We start from the raw sequence: 22,136 nt of genomic DNA on the forward strand, positions 1-22,136 counted from the left end.
GCTAAAGTTTCGTCAGAACGAAGTTACGGAAAGTTAATTAACAAACGGAGACGTAACAATATACAAAACTACACTATATCTAGAAGGATCATGAGATTTAAGGAAAAGACGTGAAAGTTCGAGAATGACGTGGCGTGATACTAGTCACGTGGCCTCGATGTCGTAACAATATGAAAAAAATATATTTGTATCCCTTAACTCTTGACAAGTGTTCTTAACAATGAGTTTAAAAGTTCCTAATAAAGTCATTTAAAGCTTCTCCAAGTGTTAATTTCCATCCTCTTGAACTCTTTATGGATCACTTGAGTATCACATATTTTTTCTCTTCTTTTCTTTCTCATGGTTTAAAATATTTAACCAAATTGAACTAAAACTTTGTACAAACTTTCTAAATAATATCTATTTTGTGCTTCAAAAAGTCATAAAATTTAGTTGAGTATATGTTTCATTTGTAAGTTGTTTTTTTGTGAAACTATTTTGGTAATAAAGACAAGTCCTTTCATCTTAGACTTTCTGGGTTTTTTTGTTGTTGATTAAAAAGTTCTATTTTATATATCCAATCAGTTTAATGTGTTTGATATTTATGAATATTATTTAATTTCCCTGTTGCATATTGATATATAAAAGACATTTTAATACTAGAAATAAACGACGTTGTGTTTTATTGGAACACTCCTGAAGAAACTATAAAGTGAAACGTTATGTATCCAATTAAAGAAAAATAACAAAATTTATGTTATAAGGTCATTTATTTCTAGTATTTATTAATATTGTTGTAATGTTGTTCTTTCATTAGATGTTTGTTTTAATTATTTGGTAAAAATAAGCCAACTCCAGTCCAATTACCAATAATAAATTACTTTATTTCTTCCTTAATGTTTCTATAAGTTACCTTCACTTGTACAGTATTGTAACTTATAGGCCTAATTGTACAAATGACGTCGAAATAGAAATACTATACTAATAGTACTATGGCTAACATAAAAAAAAAACTTAGTTATACAATTTCACGGTTGATCGATGAAATAATGGCATATATGCAGTAACTAATGCTACTCCAAATACTTCTCCAAAAGTAACTCTTCCTTCAATGACTGGCACTATGCCAACCGAAAACAAAAATTGACTCAATGCTTCACTGATTTTTGTGTTTATATGTTTCTCTCTTCGCTCCTCAAATTTACTAGATTCTTGACATCAAATTTAGAACATTCTAGGTATTCTAGGCCTACTTTTATAAATTTTTAAATCTTAATGTCATGTGTCCTCAAGTTAAGTTCTAAATTAAAGCATTGAAAATATAGCTTACAACAATATATTCCTTCTGATACATTATTTTACCAATTGAAGTAGGCAACTTCCCACTATAAATCACATAAACGTAGTATGGTTAATGAAGATTTGCAAGTGAACTTTGATTTCGCTTTTCAAAATGATGTTACTGTTACCTATGTCATGCTCCATAATATGATATTTTGTGAACAGTATTTTTGATTAAGATCAGCTTATATCTAATATTTATAGTTTTTTTTTCAATAACTAAGAAGTTCTTATGTTTTGAGTAGTTTGTCATTTCCCTTTTCTCATTATCAGTCAGGAGCTCAAATTTGTTGGAAACATTTGCTTATGCTCAACACACAGCTTAGTAAACACAGTATTTAATTCCTCTTCCACATCAATAGCAATCTTGACTAAGGTCTTTTATTTATTTTCTTGTTTGTGTGTGTTAGTGCATTTATCCTAAACCAATGTTTCTCAACTAGGTTGCTGAGAGATTTTAGCAAAATGTTTTTATCTCTATGACCCACCCTTGGCTACTCCACTGTTAACTAGGCCATAAAATGTTAGGGGTGCCATTGAAATTATAAACTATGTTTAGGGATGTCTTGAGAAAAAATGGTTAAGAAACACTGATCTAAATAGTTTAACTATATATGTAACATAATTTATTATTTTTACATAACAATGACTTACATGGAAGAAAATATTCTGTATGCAGTGTTGGACATTTAGTCCCATAACCTTCTTACAATTACAAAAACTCTGTCCTTAAATCACAAATTTACTCATCAATTTACTCATTGTTATTTGCCTGTATTACTTTTTGAAAGCATGTCTTAAATGTAAATATGTAAAAAAATGAAACTATTAAAAACTATCACATTATTTATACAGTTAATAAAACTTTGTAATCAAAAGAAAATTACTGCATTTGTGACAAGGAATATTTACGTCATCATAACACATACAATGGTGCAGCTGTATACATTATACTACACCTGAATTATCTTGCATCATCCAGTACAGTCTCATTTCTAAATAGCATATTTACTAATTTCATTTGAATTTAATGTTACCTTCTTTTATTTCTAATATGATCCATTAACCCTATGACTGCTGGGTCCTACAATGCCGCCAAGTGTTGGTTGAGGTCGAATTCTCATTTGTAGTCTGTCACACCCTAGCCACTCAACACCTGAAGATCCCTTTCCTGCTGAAAATTTTTTTTGGCCCCTTCATGTTTCCACCCTTTAGGTTTTGGTGATGCATTCCTGAAGGTCACAGAACATACCAGGCTCATAAGTGATGCAGTACCTCACTGGTAAGATGTTTTTCATTACATACCACACCTCGTGGTCTTTTTATCAAGGAGGATCTTATTCTTAATGTCTCTACACCAGTCAGTGTGGGATTCTAATTTTTGTGAGAGAAGGTAAGATATCATATCAGAAGTTGACATTTTCCAAAACTAAAAATGTATTTCCAATAGATACTTACCTTTCTCACATTTCCCACCCATCCTCCCAACTTCTGGTATAATTTGGTTCAATTAGTTATGACCTATCTTGAAGTGATTAACAAGTGCATGATTAGAGAGGGTGCTAATTACGACAGGGGTAGTGTCGCACTTCTATTGGTAGAGGGTTACTGCATGATCATTTACATATTGATATCCGGAAAGAAGTGGGAGTTGCAAGGCTAGTGGCAAGCGAAACATTTGTGCCAATAGAGGGCAGTACTAGGTAAGTATCTATTGGAAATAACATATTCAGGTTAGGAAAATGTTAACTTTCATTTTACAGTGGCTAACATTCCAAGAAGGAGCTTATTTCTTTTTCCTTTCTGGTAGATGCCACACTCACATTCCATAGTAATCGATTACTAAGCAACAGTCTTTTCTAGACTTCAATGGTATTCTTATAACTAACAGAAAGAGCTGGTTTCTCAGTTAATTTTTCTAGGCTTGAAAGAAACATGGGTGATAAATTATTTTTCAGATGACAAGTAAACTGCTGCTATGTCCATTTTTGAAATCAGTGTCCCTAGTTTTTTTTGTTTTTTTTTCCCATAGTCCTTGCGGACCGTCGAGCCGATGGCAGATCTTGCTCTGCCAGCGTTTCTAAAGCTGTTTCTTATGTCAAGGATGCAACCCACTTGAGAGCCTTCCCTCTTTGAAAGGATGAGCATGTTTGGTGGGACTGGGATTCGAACCCGCGACCCTCAGATTGCGAGTCGAGCGCCTTATCCACCAGGCCATGCCGGGCCCAGTGTCCCTAGTGCTTGACTATTTTTTCTCACCTTATTCATATTAATTTGACAGACAGTTAAATCACATTTAAGTTTTACTTTTATAATTTAGTTAATTATGTACTACTTTTGTTTTATAATTCAGATTTGAAAGTTTTGATGATTAATTAAGTTTTTCTACTTGTCACTTTGCTGGTAAACAGTTATAAAAGTAGGTGAGTGCAAACATTTTGCCAGAGGCTAAAACATCTCTGCCGATCATAACCTTATATGGCCTGCAGGCACCAGTTCACATTTTAAACATAAATAATAAAAGATAAAGAATTGGAAAGTAAAGTAAAACATAAAACAAATTATAAGTGAAATGGTAAAAATGTGAAATTATGCATATGACCCAAAGAAGATATTTTGAGATTATTCAATAAAGAAATAAAAGGTAAGTACATATTTCCTTTTCTTAATTTTAAACATATCATTGTACTATACATTCATGGTAATAGCTAGAGTTATGGATGTAGAAGAGAAAATGGTAAATAACTATAAATATTTACCTCAAAAAACGTTTGATATTCATTTAGCAGGTTCTAGGGATTATGAAAATAAAATGTGAAAACTGTATAATAAATAGTATTTTTATACTCAAAAATGAAAGTCACCTTGCAGGTGAATTATTCAGGATCCGAGTCCAAATAACTACATTAAATAGTGAATCTTTATTAGAAACAATAGAAAAAATCAAAATTACATGCCCCACAGTGGCACTGCGGTATGTCTGCGGACTTACAACACTAGAAACTGGGTTCTGATACCCGTGGTGGACAGAGCACAGATAGCCCATTGTGTAGCTTTGTGCTTAATTACAAACAAACAAAATTAAATATTTTTCGTAAGCTATGCACTTTTAGGAAAGTTCTTGCCAAATTTCAAACAATTTCTTCCACTAATTTGATTTTGGAACGAAATATAATGATAGCTATGTTAGTTCCTATAAGTTGTAGGAGCTGGTAGTCATAGGGTTAAGAATATTAAGTGTTTTCTTTTATGTATTAGACATCTAGGCTTACATTTTCATCATACATAGAAAATATTTGAAAACATGCAGTTTTGATTGTGTTATCAACATCTTTTTTTAAAACTTTTAGCAAAATGCGTGATTGTTTTTATTGTTTTTCCCTTTGGCTTATCACTTAATATTTCCTTGACAGAAGAAACGTAGTGATGTAATCCTATCAGCATTACCCACAAGAAAAGAGAAGTAGGTGATAAAAACTTTCAGCACTGAAGGAAAAAGATGATTCAGTAAAATAATCAAACTTAAAAAACTTCATAGCATCTTAGACCTATTTTTTATCTGCCAAAAGTCACTTCCCATAAGGTCTTTTGTTCAATACCATAACTTCATCTAAGTGAATACAAAAGGTGATCAATATTTTACTGCCTTGGCTACTACTTTTCATCACATTTGATATCCTTCACATTTTTCCTTTACTTCAGCACTTGTTTACTCCTCCTGTGTACAAAGACCTTTACTAGCCCACTCCATTCTGGACAGACATCTCACTGGTGTTTTAGACATACTGTTTATCCCTTTAAAATTTCTGCTAGTACTAATTGTTTAAAACTTTCTTTGAAAACCTTTATTGTTTTACTTCAGGCTTCTGTTCATTTTTGCTCATATAGTAGTCCCTCTTAGATACAATTAACCTTTCTACCATGTTAAAAACGTTGTATCTGACAGGAAGTCGTTATTCAAAGGATCAATAACCAGATAAAGAATGACTGAGTTCAAGCTGTGCCAGTCGCTATTGCCTAGGCTTGAGGATAATGGTTTATATACTGTATAGGTAATCAGGTGACATAGCAAATTGTTATAGTATTAATAATAGTTATGATGGATAACAGTTTTAGTAAAGAGAACTTTAAATTGTTTTGTTTGTATTTTATGTAAAATAATTTATTCATCAATCACATTTATTTCATAAAACACACAAGTATCACATTTTTATTTCTTAAATGTAAAATATGACAAATTTACATCAAATATATTTAATAAAAAGCATTGTCCATATTTGTTTGTTTTGGGCATTTAACAGGGTCACTTTGAATGTTCATGAGTCTAGAATATATGGTATTGCGAAGAGTTTTATTGTTCATTTTCAGCACATGAAAGTGGGGTCAGGTGTTTATGTTTTCACTTTTCTTGAGGCATTGTGAGACAGAATCTATCTCTGTACAAAAATGTAAGTGATTTATTCTTCTATACATATGATATTTATACATCAAGCCACAGAACCTACAGAACTACCTACATCATGCATCATCTGACATTTCAAGAAAGCACTCATTCTGACTGTGGATTGGCTGGTGAGAATTTTCCCAGCTTGCGTCATGGTTTCATTTCCATGGCCAGTTGCAAACTACTCATCAACTCGTGTCAACTGGTGTAATCAAGCACTAACTGCTGTTGAAATTATTAATTTTTTCTAACCACATTTAATAATCAAGGTAAAGATATTCATATTTTGAATAATATTACATAAAATATGGAAATTTCCCAGCCTTCATATTTGTTTTCATTGTGTGATGTGGCATCTAATCATTCCCCGGTTGCAGACATCAACAAACCACAGTTGGATCATCACCAATTCAAATTACAGTACATAGATATACACGTAAAATTAAATAAATGAATACACAATAATCACAACATTTGTATACTTTTTTATTGAAATGAAAAAAAGTCACTATATAGAAGCCATTATCTGACCTTCTGCCCAAGGCCTGGATGTTTTAGTTACTAGCATTACCTTTGCAGAGAAGTGTTGCATTGAGCCTCAGTGATATTGATAGGTGTTAACCCATTGGACCTCTGGACAGATATTTTGATCCATCACAGTCAAGCTGAAAGCAAATCCACAGTTTTTCAGTTTGAGGTATAAGAATTTTATCAATAAGTCCATATGGAGTACTGTATCATATTTAAACTCTGGATTGTTAACATTAAGGAGGGATTAAGTTCTGATAAAGTACTTTCCCTCTGTTCACAAGATTAGCTTTTCTCGTTTTGTACTTCCCTCTATATGCAAACTTTTTTTTCAGAAATGCATACCACAAGCGTTTATCCTCCCTCTGTTTGAATCCAAGGTTCCAACATGTCTCTTATGCAATCATGCATCACTTCTCTACCAATAGGAGAGCACCGTTACGTGACACATGTGACTCCCTCTACATGCCATTACCAAACTATCACTTTGTTTGGCAGTTGTCAGGTTCAGATATTCCTTTTTACTTTGTTCATTTACCTTGAATTATTTTATTGTTTATATCTTTCTTCACTTTATTTCCAACATTTCACAGTTATGGAGTTAATATTTTCATAAAGCGTTACTTCTTTGTGTTTCCCGCTTATGAATTCCACAGTTATAGTCACCACTTTGGGTACTTCCCCGGTGTCTGATGCTGTATTTTCAGTCACAGGCACGGGCGACCCATCAGGGGATATATTGTCTCTCATTTGCTGGGAGATTGAGCATTATATTTATATGAGCCAATCTCTCTCGCCTATTTGTGTCCCATTTCCAACTGAGCCTTTTAAGCTGGGCCCTCCTGTAGACGATTTTGATCATTTGTTTTCCCACCCAGAGTTTGCTGCACCTTCCCATTAACTACCCGATGTTTTGTCTCTTGCACCTGTTTCCTTTGACCATAGACCTTCCCTCTTACATGAAACTTCCAAACCTTATTTAGTCTTTTCCCCGATATTAGGGGGTTCACACGGACCAATATACCTCTCAACTGGGGGAGGGCGTTAGTGTGCCTCATCCCCCATGGACTTTGGATCAGTCTTTCCTTGCTTATCATCAGGTGGACTTTCCTTTTTGTGACCAACAGTTTGTTGAGTCTGTTGTACCTGTCAGTTCTGGTAGGGGCTTTTCACAGGAACCCTGATGGTTTTCTCCTGAAATACTCTTCATCCTTACTTCTACATTGGCTTGTCTGACATTTTCACCTCTCGTGCTTCAAATGTGGTTTGTTTGACATTGGGATCTCTTAGGCCATGATGCGATTTTGACACGGACCCATCTCCAGGCTCCTTATCTAAGGGACCTTCTCATGGCACTATTGTTGTGGTGTTATGTGTTTGACTCTGTTCCTAAGTCTTACTAACTTGGTCACACATTTGTCGCAGTCAGGGTTGAGAGTGTTACCAATTCCTATCCGCCAGCCTCCCCTTTCCTTACCTCTTCCTGTCCCACCCTCCTGTGGTGCCATGGTTCATCAATTTACTTTGCGATGCATGATCAGCCAACAGCAGTACTGTTAACTATGTTGACTGTTTGAGCCCAGTGGGGGCTTGTCTATTGAATTTCAGTCATTTGTTTGGACCTTTTCTCACAGATATCTGGGTTCACAAGGTGCTCTTGGTGGGATTCATTATCCCCTTTCTCTCCCTTCCTCCATAATCCAATGTTCCCTTCCCCTTTTCCTTAGGATTCCTTGACATGCCAGCATCTGTCAGAGGCAATTCAAGACCTCATCACACAACACGCTATTGAACCAACTCAACAGTTTCACAAGGTTTTTACTCCCACCTGTTTGTGGTTCCCAAGAAGACCAGGTACTGACATCTTTTCATCAATTTATCTCATCTCAATCAGTATGTTCACATTTATCACTTTACCATGGAGACATACCTTTCTCTTTAGTGGCCATTTTCTCCAGGTCTTTGTATGACAAAAGTGGACATTTCCAACACTTACTTGCACATTTCTGTGATGAAGCATTTCCATCTATATCTTCGGTTAGTCCATTGAGGGGATGTGTACCAGTTTTGCACATTACCTTTCAGCCTAGCCTCAGCACCATACGTGTTTTGTCGTGTGGAACCTTTGCTCGACATATTCATGCCATGAAGTTGTGTGTCCATGTTTATTTGGTTTCTTCTTGCTCCATTATATGGAAGAGGCCTTTCAGAAAGCCCTGTCTGTTCCCTCACTTATAGTTTGTGAGGTTCTATCACTTCTTGGGATGTGGTCTTCCATGATCCCTCATACCCCTGGGCAGGGCCCATATGCAGTTCCTTCAATGAGTCTTTCATGATCAATGGATCCTCGTCTGGGATACCTTGGATACTTCTATATCCCTTGTAGATGATCTCCATTGGTGTTATAACAGAACCTACATGTCAGCAGGGGTCCCTCTTCTTCCTCCGTGGCCTATATACATCTGTTCATGGATGCATCCCTTCAGGACTGAGGTGCCTGGATGGATCACCAGGAGGTTTGGGGTCATTGGCTTGTGGATGAGAGCTCTCTTCTCAAACTCCTATCCATTCATCAGGCTTTATATCAATTTCTTTCTCCTACCATCCAATGGCTGGTTATGATCCATTCCAACAATTCTACCATGGTGGATTATATCAATCACCAAGGTGACACCTGGTTCAAATTCCTATGTTTTTGCACTATGGATCTACTTTTCTAGGCCCACAAACATCAGTTTCGTTTGATGGCGTGTCATATACCGGGTGCTTTCAATCTCGTAGCTGATTGTCCTCAGTCCCTCATCCTCGAGCCTTGGCTGTTAATGCCTTCATCCAGGATTGGTCTCATCTGTTGCTTTATGTTTACTCTCTCATCTATTTACTTCACCAGATGGTTTCCCTCCTCCATGCATGGTCCTTCTAATTGCTCCTTTCTAGCCTGCTCAACATTGGTTTCCTTGGTTGTTCCAACTACAGGCGGTCCTTCCTCTTCCCTTCCTTCCTGATCTGCTCTGTCAACTCCACTCATCAGTGCTCCACCCCATGCCGTCCATCCTCCATCTTCATACCTGGCTTTTGTCAGGTCCTTGGCAAAAAGTTCCTGTTTCTCTTGCAGAGTAGCTTCACTTTTAGCCTGTTCTATTTGCCCCTTTTATTTGGCTGTCTATCAATCGAAATAGAGCACTTATCCCTTCATGCTTCTCACCCAATGGTTGCCTGTATCTCTGAGTTTCATTTACGAAAATTATAACTTTTAATTAATGGGCATTATTTACATCCTAGCAGAAATTTTGCCTATCATAGCAAGGCAAGTAGACAAGTTGAATGTTTTAATAGCTTTACCCAACAATACTACACACAAAGGAGCAACTGGGGAGTATTAAGGATGATACTACAGAGTTAGTGGTTTACATTTACAGAGAGATAACAATCTCCAAACAGAGTACAGGTGAGCTTATCAAAATGAATTATAAAGTACACGGTTTGATTTTAAACACCAGAAAGTATTTTAATTTTGAAGAACAGTGTGGAATGTTAACCGCTTTGTCAGTATTTGATGTTATAGAGGTACATGAAATTAATGGTCCAGCCTTTAACCCTTTCCAGATGGGCAACGGGTGAAAGGCCATGCCATTGCATTTCTTGACTCGCATTCAACAGTTTATTGAACTAATATTTCATGAATTTATGTCAGTAAGTTTGGTATTAAACTTAGATTATAATTCACATTTTAATATTATACCTTACTCAATTTCTTAATTTAAAAGTAAATATTAGAAAAACACAGTTAAACACAGATTTTTGTGGCTCACGTATGATGTTGAATGCAGCACTGGTTCAAATTAGATGTTTCTTATGTCAAAATACTAATTCTATAGTTTTGTATTAATTAGGAACACAAACTACTGATATTGGCAAGCAGTAATATAAAATAAGAACCTCTATTCTATTTGCAGAGATATCACTCATGTACTGAGTCAAACACAGTGCCCTGCTCATCTCTTTCCATTAGTGGAAATGGTCCCTTATTTACACTTACTTCAATATATGATGTGAATAACCAATTGAAAGCGCAGAATGTCCACCTAGTGGTTTTCTCAGCCCTTTTCGTGTGTTAGGATGCTATCTCATTCTTTTGAACCAAGATGTCAAGGATGTAGGTTGTGTATTTATTCTGCTCGAAATTTCATATTTTTTTAGAACCAAATACAGCTTAGTTACTAAGCTTGATAAATTATAGTGGAATTCTATGGTATATGATTTTTTGGTTATTCAACTGTATATATAAAACCTAAAAAAAAATTATTTCATTTCATATCCTCCACGTGCGAAATTTTAAAAGACTTAGCAACCTATGTCAAGCAGCAACTGAGTACAAAGGCCATAACTAAAAGGAGATAATTGTTTGCTTTACTTCTTTATTTACCATTCTATGTTTTAAGCAAAATAAGTATAAGAACTTATTTGTAAATAGTAATAATCTATATACATATATAATAATGGAAATGTGACTATATTTTACAAAATACTAATCTACTAAAACACAGCCAAGACAGATCACTTTGTAAAGGTCAGTTTTACGGTAACATTAGAGCACTTGTGCTGCATCATTGTAACTTCTGTTTTGTTAGCCAGGCATGGCTGAAAGGTCAATATAATAAAAACAATAAATATATATAGATGTATAATGTTATGAGATTTAAGCTATTTAGTCTAAACATTTATGTTTTCATGTTGTCATTCTAGAACGAAACAGGCATAATTTATATTTATTTCCTAATTTTTTGGTGGTTGCAAGATCTACCAAACCTGTACGAAGATTAATTACTGAAAATAACAGATAAAATATAAAGTTTTATCTTAAGAAACGTTTGATAACTATCTGGACATTATAAAGATTTTGCATGTTGGATAGACAACATGTGAAAAGAAAAAAAGGCATGAGAAAAACATTACTTAACGAACCCTAGGACTTAATAAAAACAAATTATATTTTGCATAAGAAAGCATTGCAATATTTACTGATAATCTGCCAAATTTCATTAATGTACGCTTACTAATTTAAAAGTCATAGCATGTAAACTATAACAAGCACAAAACGGTTACGAGGTTGGTCCCAGGGACTGAGCCTGTGCTGAAAGAGTTAATATGTTTACTGAATATCTTTGTTACACTTCAGTAACGTCAGTGTTGACAAAATATCTAGTGAGAGACTTGCACGATGTGAGTGCATTATAATTCTGCTTCTGCTGAAAATTCTCTCTACTCAAGCAGATGGTGGTGGCATTAACACCACTTTATATGCCAACTTGTGGAGGGTTGGTAGCTTTTTTTCCATGGTCTTCCATAATAGAAGTGCACTAGAAATTGACATTTTGTTTGCCTCTTCAAGATACTTTGACACGTGTATCTTCTAGATTGGTCCCATTTTTATCTTTAAGGTACCTTTGCTGGTGTTTTGTTCTCTTCTGCACTTGATGCAGACTCAGCTTGGGATCTTCGTTTTCAGCAATGACCAAATCTACAAAAAAAATAGATAACATATATTTATTAGGTGTTATTCACTAGTAGGAAATATATGATTATTAGATTGCAAAATAATTTTTAGATTAAACAACATATTTATTAAAAGCTGAAATAAATATATTCATAAGCTCAATTACATTAAGTACCATGCAGATTTTCTTTCAAGTCCTCCCTGGTTCATTTGAGGAATTCAGAGTTTGTATCAATGTCTACCCAATGAAGGCTAAACCTTGGGTTAAGGACTGCCGACAAGAGGTACACTTTGTCCATAAATGGCTTGTCACTTCTCTTATGGGTAGCTTCAGCCATATTACAATTTTGAAAAATTCTCTTGAACAGTTTTTGTAGAGATGTCAGCAAAGTTTTAACAAGGGGTTTGGAGTGTCTGGCATTGTCCTTTTTCTTTGTAAAATGTGTGTACGGGTCCAGAAGTAGTGAATGGTATTCATTTGTTAGAAATGTTGACAATTGTGCCAAAGTCAAGAATAAAGTCCTTCTGACTATGAAAAAAACAATTAATGTTACAGACTATTAACTTATATTTAGACACAGTACCTTGGGTAAGGTTCGTAGCTTCACTGAAGGGTATCAAATCTTCACACATCTCACTAAGCTGGGTCCACTGAACTCAGTACCACATGCCTCTACAAGTGATGTATAGTCCAGTCTTAAAATAGACTCTAGTGGGTGCAGAGCAGAATTCCAATGAGTGTTGTTGGCAGTGGGAATTGACCTGTTCTTCTCAAAGGCATGTTCAAACCTGTAAATGAAAAATAGAAGTGGAATTATTCTAGGTTGATTAATTATGCTAAAAAAAGTTGACAATAAAGTTGCAAAGGAGAGACTTTTTGAAGGATGGTGTAGTTTGCTATCTTCAAGAAAAGTTACACATGCATGCTGTCTGATTAAACACCAATGAAAGTTTTAAAAGGAACATTTTGTTAGACTTAGTTGTAAGTTCAAGGGGCTTAGTTCACTTACGTTTCCTTAAAAACTATATTGTGATGCAGAAGGGTTGACAGTCTACAAGCTTTAGCAGTGACTGTGGCCATCCCTCTAGTCTCCTTCAGTCCATCCCCAATCACCAGTATGACTAAAACAGGAAAGCCTTTGTTTTGATGAACTATCCAGGGAAGAGACCACCTCCTCTTCATCCTCAAGGTCTAACCATGCTGACTCATCTTCAACAACAGCAGTTTCCTCTTCTTCATTTTTCTCAGAGAGTCAGTGCTTGGAAACTTTATCTTAAATGCAGCTTTTATAATAGATGCATTGTCAGTGATAACAAAGTCAACTTTGTTTTTAATCCCAGACTCTTCCACAATTTTGTCAAAGGCCGTAGCGATTCTCTCCCCTATTTCAGATCCGATAAACCGCTGGCAGCTAAGCAACAAATACTTCAGCTCCAACTCACCACTTAGTTTATTTGGTATGATGACATGCACTGTGACTCCTAAGAACCACATAGTCTGATCACTCCATATGTCAGTAGTGATAGAGATGGATGATTGTCCAGGTAGGATTTATGTTATACATTCTTTCCCAGCAGCATAAAGCTGTGGCAATTTCACACTACAAAGAGTTGATTGTGCCATTGTAATATATCTGAATAAAAATAACAAAAAAAAGAAAAAAATTATTTAATGTTAAAAATGTATTTTTAATTATTACTTATCACTCATTAGCCCCTTAATTACATTTCTTTAAATACCACTTCCAACATCATACACTTCAGTTTCTCACAGTGATTCTCTGCAACCATTAATATAATGAACGATGTAATTGTAACATTAGAAATATCCAGATTTGGCCTAATAATCTTTTTGCAATATTAGAATGGGTTGGATGTTGTTAAGCAAATATCCATATCTTGGTTCCATCACCTTCATAAAGTGTTCTCAAGAATAGACAGGGCACAGAACATCCAAGGATGAGGTCTTTGATGGTAGCATTGTGGATGGCATTTTGGCAATCGTGTTACACATTAAACAACTTCACAGTCTCTGTGCCTGAGTAAAGACTGCCTGGTGAAAAAAATCCAGCAATACTTGGTTGCTGACTGGTATCTTCTTGAACTGTCTTTCCAGTACACAGATGCTCTTTGTACCTTTGTGGAGAGAAATCACAACATAACCAAAATATGTCTTATTGAAATGTCAATGGAAAAATACAGTGTGTTTCTTAAGCCTAAAATAGACAACTTGTACACTTTTTGTACATATTTTGCTTTATCTTCAAGTTTATTAGGTATAATTATATGGATTTGCCTTATACAAAGCTTACATAGTTATTTATCTATTGACATAACTTAATCTACTGGAACCACTCGTTTCAAGCTGAACAGTTATCGTGTTAATTATAGTGTGTGTAATTTATTAAAAAAGAGTATTTGTAATTACCTCAAGTGCCTGGTGAATGCTGAACCTCTCAGTTATGTGATTTGTTCCTGAATAGATCTTGTACACTGCCGAGTGCTTCTTGTTGTCAGTCGTGGTGTCAGTAAATTTTATATTATGCTTGAAGCCAAACAGAATCACAGCAGATCTGCTAGACATATTGAATGTCAGGAATAATTGCTAACATTTACCGTAAAAACGTGTACTAAATGAAGTTTTTACAAACTTGTAGTAAGCCTATGCATAATGCAATGTATGGTAGCAATTATTTTTGAATAGAATAAAATGTGACTGGAGATTGACATACAGAAAATATGACAGTTGGTCACATAAGTAAAAATAAGCGATGTACTATAAAAAGCATTGCAAAGGTGACTTAAGGTGTAGTACCAACTACCAAGAGGTTTTACTAGTAAAACATCTTTGATGCTATACTGCACCTCGTATGAACTGGTAGGTTTGAACCTTGTAGGTTTACATTGAATCTAATACTGGTCCTTCTTGTGGTTGCTTTGAACCTCTTGAGTTTGAGTTGAGCTTGCATCTCAGAAGGTGGTGGTCTGAGGCAGCATCAGCTACTTTTTCACCCTTGAGTCTAGTAGTGACCTTCTGATTGATGCAGATGTGGTCTATCTGGTTTTCATGCTGTTGTCTGGTGAGACCCATGTTGCTTTGTGAACCCTTTTATAAGAGAAGACAAGAAGACACTCTCACTGATAGCATGACTGGAGAGGGCACAAATGTCACTAAACTGCACATCATTCTCATTCTGTACTCTTAGGTCATGTTTTTCTATGATTTGTTCATGATCAGTACTTTCTTGCTCAACCTTCACATTGAAATCACCCATTACTAAATTATATCTTTGCTTATGGAGTACTATAAGTGATCATAGAAACTGTTCATGATAGTTTTGGATGACTACTATTTTCTGTACTTTTATATAAAACCTTGCAGTGATGATTCTAGAACTAATTGCCTCCCATTCCATTAAAGACCTGGTGCTTTCTTTGAGTTATACCTACCCCTTCTGTGTGTTGTACATCCTCCACTAGAAAGATGTGTTTGCCCTGCTTGGAACAATCTTGTTTCATCAAGTCCTAGTAGATTCCACTATTTCATTTCTGTTGCTGTCTCTGTGGTGTTGTTGACTTCATACATCGTCCTGACATTCCTGGTATATACTCTACTAGTAAACTTAGGCATGAGAAGGGGTATGAGCTGCATAACTTCCTTTCATCTTTGATTGCACCATGTCCTGCTTGCCTGGGAAGGAGTGCCATCTTATCCCAAGCCATGTTCTTGGTTTCCATTCTGGCTAAGTCTGGTTTTATAAGCCATAAATGTAATGTGCTGAGAAACACTATCAGAGCAGTTACTTACTTGGACCCCAGCAAATGTCTAATGGAATATAACACAGTATTGGAGCTTACAAGATTATTGAAACCAATATTAGTGTTATGAATATCATCTTCAGTATATCCCATATACGATTAGTAACGTGTTGCAGTAATGATCAAAAGAGTGCCAGGATCTTCAGAACTGTAATTTTTTTTCATGAACCTGTAAAGTTCACAATTATAAACAACAATGAATTAAATGCTTATGGTAAGGTTGTGGTAATCAGATAAGAATTGTTGTTATAGTTAGTAGCCTATGTGATTATGTAATTCTAACTATTAATTGGTTACTAATAGCTGTATTTTACTTGCTACATACTATTTACTAACCAGTTTTTATTCGACATTTGGCATACTAACCTTCTGCCATCTTCTGGAAAGTCCTGAGAAAGTTATTTTTTTCTCCAGTGGTACTGTAGCCAGGTTTCAATCATAGGTCTTCTCGATTCAGAGGCTGATGTTCTAGCAACTCTTTTATAGTCTCCCCTATTAGGGCTTGAATCAGCTGACTTAATTGAATGTTTTCAAGAGAGGTACCTAGGCTTTGCTGACTTCTGTAATAGATTTATTGAGTGTGTTATCTGTAGGTGGATATCGAAGGCTTCATATTATCTTCCTTATCCGTATGTATGGTTGGTATCCTGCTATTTTCATATTATTTCAAGTTATTGTATGGTCTTCTTTTCGAACATAATTGGCTATTGCATATAAATCAGTATTACATAGTTTTGTATGTCTGTTATTCTCCTAAATCCTAACTTTTATTGGTCTGTTTGTTTCTCTATTTCACAGGAGTCCATATTTCCAATATAAATTGTGTTTTTATTCTCTACTATGCTTTAGGTGGTTTCATATGTACTAATTGTGATCGTATTATATTGGGGTTTCCGAATATTGTTCTGATAATGTGCTGTTTACATATTTTTATAAAATTTTAAAAATAAAAATAAGTAGTAAGCAGAGATGAAAGACCATCAAGTCACTGTGTTTATATTTTGCATGCTGTATTATAAAGGTTGACCAAGGAATTATGTAAATAACAATGCAATGTAATATCACATGAAATGAGAAAAAGTATAAATTATAGCTTCTTGCTAATAACTCCTGAAGACAATGTAGAGGATGTTGAAACAATGTACATGTAGAGTGTGCTGTTAAAGTTGAACCCATTGATGTCTTCAATAACATTTTTAAAATTGTGTAAATATAAAACATTGGTTTTAATTACTTATTAAATTTTCATGTTTACTAAAAGCTTGCCAAATTTCATGAAGAGACATCTTGTAAATTCAGAATTGTAGTAAACATTACTATGTATAGCTCCACAGAAATAGGATTGGCTCAATGGACTGGCATTATTAACAGGGAGGAGTTAAGCCCATCTACTTAAAGGTGTTAAACTTTTTCTGTTTATGTACTTAAATCTTGTGGTGGAAATACTAATTTTTGATAATCCCTAAGATTAAAAATGCAGTCTTAAAACACATTAAAATAGGCCTAACATAATGTCATATGACAAGTATAATTAATTATAATAATACTTTGCCAGCTAAAAGGCATTCACATCATAACAAATACTTGCATATTTAAAAATACAGAAAAGGCTTCTAACACAAACGCTAATGGAACAGCATTTATGATGAAACAGTTAGAATAGCCAACTAAAAACAAAAGAAAAATATGTAATTGATACTTTGAAAGTTCTGATAACATGAGAAGTGTTAATTTTACACTCCTCATAACAATAGTTGTCACTAATATCTGAAGAATTACAGCATTAAAAAAAGTAGAATGCTTGATTTATTTAATTCAATCCATAAGGTGAATAAAATGTCTTACAAGCCTTTTTTTTTTTTGCTTTGATTTTTTTGTTGTTGTCAAGATAAAAACCTTGAATTTTTTTTAGAATTAGCTTAGGATGTATCTTATTGACTCAGAACTCATCTCAAGTGACAACATTTCATGCTTTGTTGGAGCCCAAAGTTTAGTTGTTTAGTCACTCACACAATACTAGAAAAGTATGAAGTTAATCTAAAAGTTTCCATCTAAGTACAGAAAAATGGGAGAACCAAAGGTTTTTTTTTCTTCATTCTCTGATATTCTAAACCTTACATTATGGTGTGTCAGTACTATAGTACATGTATTTCATACACTAAGATATTTTATGTTTGTATAATCACATAAATTTTAATTTTGTGAAATATTCATATGTATAATATATATATATATATATATGTAGTTTAATCTGATATTAATACTCAGTGCTAGTTGATCATATTTAGTTCAATTCCACAAAAATATGGGTAACATATATTTTATAATTTTCCTTTATAGAAACCAAAAATGGATTAATTTTGAAACTAGAATTAAGTACTCTCTTTTAGGTGTGTTTTTCTAATTAGCACATTTTTAGTATGGAAAGAGTATAATGAATATCATAAAAAAAAGCAGCTACTGCTCTAAAAAAAGCCAGTTAAAATTTGTTTTTGTAGTTATTAATTTATTTTTGATTATCAAAATATTTCAAATGGTTTGGTTTGTTGAATTTTGCACAAGGGTTATCTGTGATAGCCATCCCTAATTTTAAAGTAAAAGACCAGAGGGAAGGCAGCTAGTCAACACCATCCATTGCCAACTTTTGGGCTACTCTAATCAAATAGTATGAATGACAATCATAACAACCCCACAGCCAGAAGGGTGAACATGTTTAGTGATTTTATTCAAACCTGTGACATGCAGATTACAAATTGAGCACACTAACCACCAGGCCATAAAAACGAGGTAAAATAAAGTAAGACAATATAAGATTTTTTTGTTCATTATTAAGGTGAGGCAAGTTTTTACAATTGTTTTTTACTTTACTCTATATTAAAATTATCGGATCTTTCTTTATTTCCATGTATGCGCCATCATTCAGAAGATTTTTAATATTATCCTTACCTCGTTTTTATGCCCTACCAAAAGTACATAAAACTGTGATACCATTTTGCCCAATTGTTAATAACAGAGGATTGTCAACATTCTTGATTTCTAAGTTTATTTTTAACAAATTCTCAAATATTTACAGTTAGGAATTCATCAGAATTTATTGATAAGATTTAAAATATCAGGATAGAAGACAATGATAGATTAGTTTCATTTGATGTAGTTTCATTGTTTACAAATGTACCAATAGAAGAAGTATTATGTTGTTTTGAAAATATATTACTAGCTAGCATAATTTTTCATGTCTGGAAGTAGAAGATATTTTGAATTTAACACAATTATGTGTAAACTATAGTTATTGTAAGGTGGGTAATGAAATTTATAAACAGAATAAAGGTTTGTCCATGGGGTCACCATTATCACCTTTATTAGCAGAAATTTTCATGTTTGATGTTGAAACTCAGACACTCGAAACATCAGTGAGTTGTGGGTAAGATATGGGGATGTCACATTTCTGGTGTGGTGACTTGGTAATGACATGTTAATTGATTTCCAGGAAATGCCTCTGTTTCTTACTTTTTTTCATGATCCCTATTTGCAATTTTTTATTTATCTTGTAATAAAAAAGGCCCAAATATTAGTACATCCTTGTTTCTTGTGCTATTATATGTGACCACTGTTTGCTGGCACATGTCTAAAGTGGCAGCATTTTTTGTGAATACTGTAGGATTTCCTTTCTCTCTCTTTAGATGATAAATATTTGTAGATATTGAATTACTCAACATTGACAATAATATCTCTTTGGAATCTGAAATTTTATGATACAATAACATGTAAATCATTTCTGAGTGTTAATCTGTTTTCATTTTACCAGCTCCTTCACATCAAGGTATTGGCAAGTGTCGTTCTGCAATTCTTACTTCACTAAAGCGTCTTCAAGTAGATTACTTGGATTTATATCTCATCCACTGGCCTGGAGCATCAGGAAAGCATCCTGATGATCCTCAGCATAGAGTTCTTCGTAAAGAAAGCTGGCAGGAAATGGAGTCTCTTTACAGAGAAGGTTGAAGATGTAGAAACTAATAATTTCATGTAAAATTATGAACTGTTTAATGTGAAACAGTGTACTTATCAAGAAGTATATCTTATACAATAATGCCAAATTTTAGTTAAATATCAGGTTAAATGCCTTGTTGTAGATATATAAACAACAATGAAACTGTAAATGTAGGCAGAAAGTCTTTAATATAACTTTTTATAGCATACTCAGAGTATTTTTGATAATGCATTTACTAATTTTTTTCAGGTACACTGTGCTACTATATTAGGAGTAAAAACACAAAAACCACTGTTTGGGGGGAAATTGAAAGGTAATAGTAAAGATTCTACCTTTCATGTGCCAATAAACATCAGTTCTTGTGTTTTTTTTACTCTTAATGCATTTGTTAATTTAATAGTCAGTACTGGCACTCTCACCAATAACTTAACAATATTTAACAAAACAGTTTTTTGAAGTTTCCAATGGCAATTTGTCCAATACCAAACATTCCTTAGGTCTTAGACATTGAAAAAAATTATAGAATTAGAGCTTCAGTTTTCTATCTAAATGCTGTTTTTTGTGCACTTGGGCTAAATGGCTAAAGCTGTAATATATCTAGGAGTCAGTTAATGACATTTCAAATTTAGAAGTATTGAATAGAGAAAAGGCAGCCAATCAGCATCCACCACCACAAGAGCTTTGTTCAATTCTTTGAAATGAATAATGGGATTGACTTCCACATTTATAACTCACTCACAGTTGATATTGTGGAGTATTTATGTTCAGTGGCATTATGTTTTGAACTCTGCAACCAGAAAACATTTATAACAGTTCCAGTTTTAACTATAATAGTTGTTGTATCTCGGTACTAGATTTCATTGTCAAGATTTATTAAACAGACTTGCATTGCCACAGTTTTATATTCCCATGTTTTATCTTATGTATGTAGCTGCATTTTGTACCTCTGACCTCAAACTCTTTTCTGTCACTAAATTTGAAACTAAATGGCTTAAAGGAAAAAATAATCAGTCAAGAAACAGCAAATCATGAATGTTTACATGCAACTGTGAAGTTTTCTAATTTTACTTTAACCTTTGCTAGATAAGCTTTATGTATTGTTATAATAGAAATGTATATGAAAAACTTATTTTTCTATTATTGATATTTGACTTTAAAAGCACAGCTATAGCCCGAATCTGACATTTCACCTTATAGATACACTGAAGATAAATATACCCTAAGGTTAAAGAGTTCCCAGTAATTCTTAGCTGTATAAATATTCCCATTTTATTTTCATATTCATTAACCATTATTATCAATGACTAAAGAAAAAATTTCTGTTTCCCAAGTGCTCTATATCTGAATGAAATAAATGTTTACAAAATTTCTAGATAATCAAGTTGTGTAGGAAGAAAATAAAAGATAAATTAAATCCTTAATAAGTTTTTCTTGCAAGGAGAACCAAGTGGTGCTACAGTAATGTTTAAACTTTATGATGCCCAATTAATAGTTTTGAAATTATTTTCCCTTAGGTAAACTTAAAGCTATTGGTGTGTCCAATTATTTGGTACCCCATCTTGATGAAATGTTGAAGTACTGCACAGTTTTACCTTCTGTTTTGCAGGTAAGTTATGAACATAAAATATTTTACTTGAAGAAACTTGTACCATATCAGGTTTTCGAACGGCCAGATTCTTTACAGTGGGTGTCTGTGACTTGTTGGTGATAAATTTCAAAAACAAACAGATACTTGAAAAGATTTTTCGTTATACAAAACTGGAAGGTTGCTTTGATATACAGAAACATCTGTTAGCTGAGTTCTTGCACAGATCTTAAAATATAACTTTCATAAATGGAAACATTGGCTCATGTAGATATGTAGATCATGAAAGTCGAGTTGTTTAAGACTTGAAAATAGCATTGATAACTGGACCAATTGTTGGTTGAGATGTTGCAAAAAAATAACTGTTGAAGTTTTTTGCCAGACACTAATCATAGCAGAACCGTCTGGAAAATGATCTATAGGAAATAGTACAGCTTATAAAATGAGTCAGATCAACGTAGGCCAGTAAGGCAATCACTGAAGGCATGTCCTTTAGCTAATCAGGAAATGTCACAGACCTACTGAAGGATGTGTAGATTGTATAGAAATTGTTTTTGGTGGCAAAGGACAGGTTTATGTGTTTTAATAAAGGTGGCTTCCAAAATAGAGAGGTAAAGGTCGACCGACCATTTGTAGTAATTTCAAACATGCTATCCTTGTAGTTGTCAGCACAAGTCAGGTTCACTAGTAAATGCTCGCCAATCTCTGATTCAAATTTTGGTGGTACAACTTTTGTTTTACAGGAGTGACATGGTAAATTCTGTACTTTCACACTCTTAGTTCTTATGAATGTGGGTACATCTTGCAATCTTTGTGAAGTGTGACCTACGTACCAACATTCGCAGTGGCATGAGAAATCATAAATAACCATACTTTTCTGTGTAGTAGGTATGGAATCTTTGTGTGTTGCAGGCAACAGCTTACATGTGGAATAAGCACAGTAGGGGTTCACTGC

At 34.1% G+C, this 22,136-nt stretch overlaps 1 protein-coding gene across 2 annotated transcripts in view; it reads left to right on the plus strand.

Annotated features, from left to right (window-relative positions):
- The first annotated feature begins 1,955 nt into the window (after window positions 1-1,955).
- LOC106478616 (uncharacterized oxidoreductase YtbE-like) overlaps window positions 1,956-22,136 on the plus strand; it is a 36,723-nt gene continuing 16,542 nt past the window's right edge. The window contains exons 1-3 of one of the 2 annotated variants that reach the window (XM_022382237.1): window positions 1,956-2,602; window positions 19,414-19,602; window positions 21,111-21,202. In XM_022382237.1, coding sequence (XP_022237945.1) covers window positions 2,587-2,602; window positions 19,414-19,602; window positions 21,111-21,202 — 297 coding nt within the window. In that variant the 5' untranslated portion in view covers window positions 1,956-2,586. Of the gene's footprint in view, window positions 2,603-19,413; window positions 19,603-19,845; window positions 19,910-21,110; window positions 21,203-22,136 lie in introns of those variants that run through there. The other variant, XM_022382238.1, reaches the window with a different exon arrangement.

This window comes from Limulus polyphemus, unplaced genomic scaffold (assembly GCF_000517525.1).
Source record: "Limulus polyphemus unplaced genomic scaffold, Limulus_polyphemus-2.1.2 Scaffold233, whole genome shotgun sequence".
Taxonomy (NCBI): domain Eukaryota; kingdom Metazoa; phylum Arthropoda; class Merostomata; order Xiphosura; family Limulidae; genus Limulus; species Limulus polyphemus.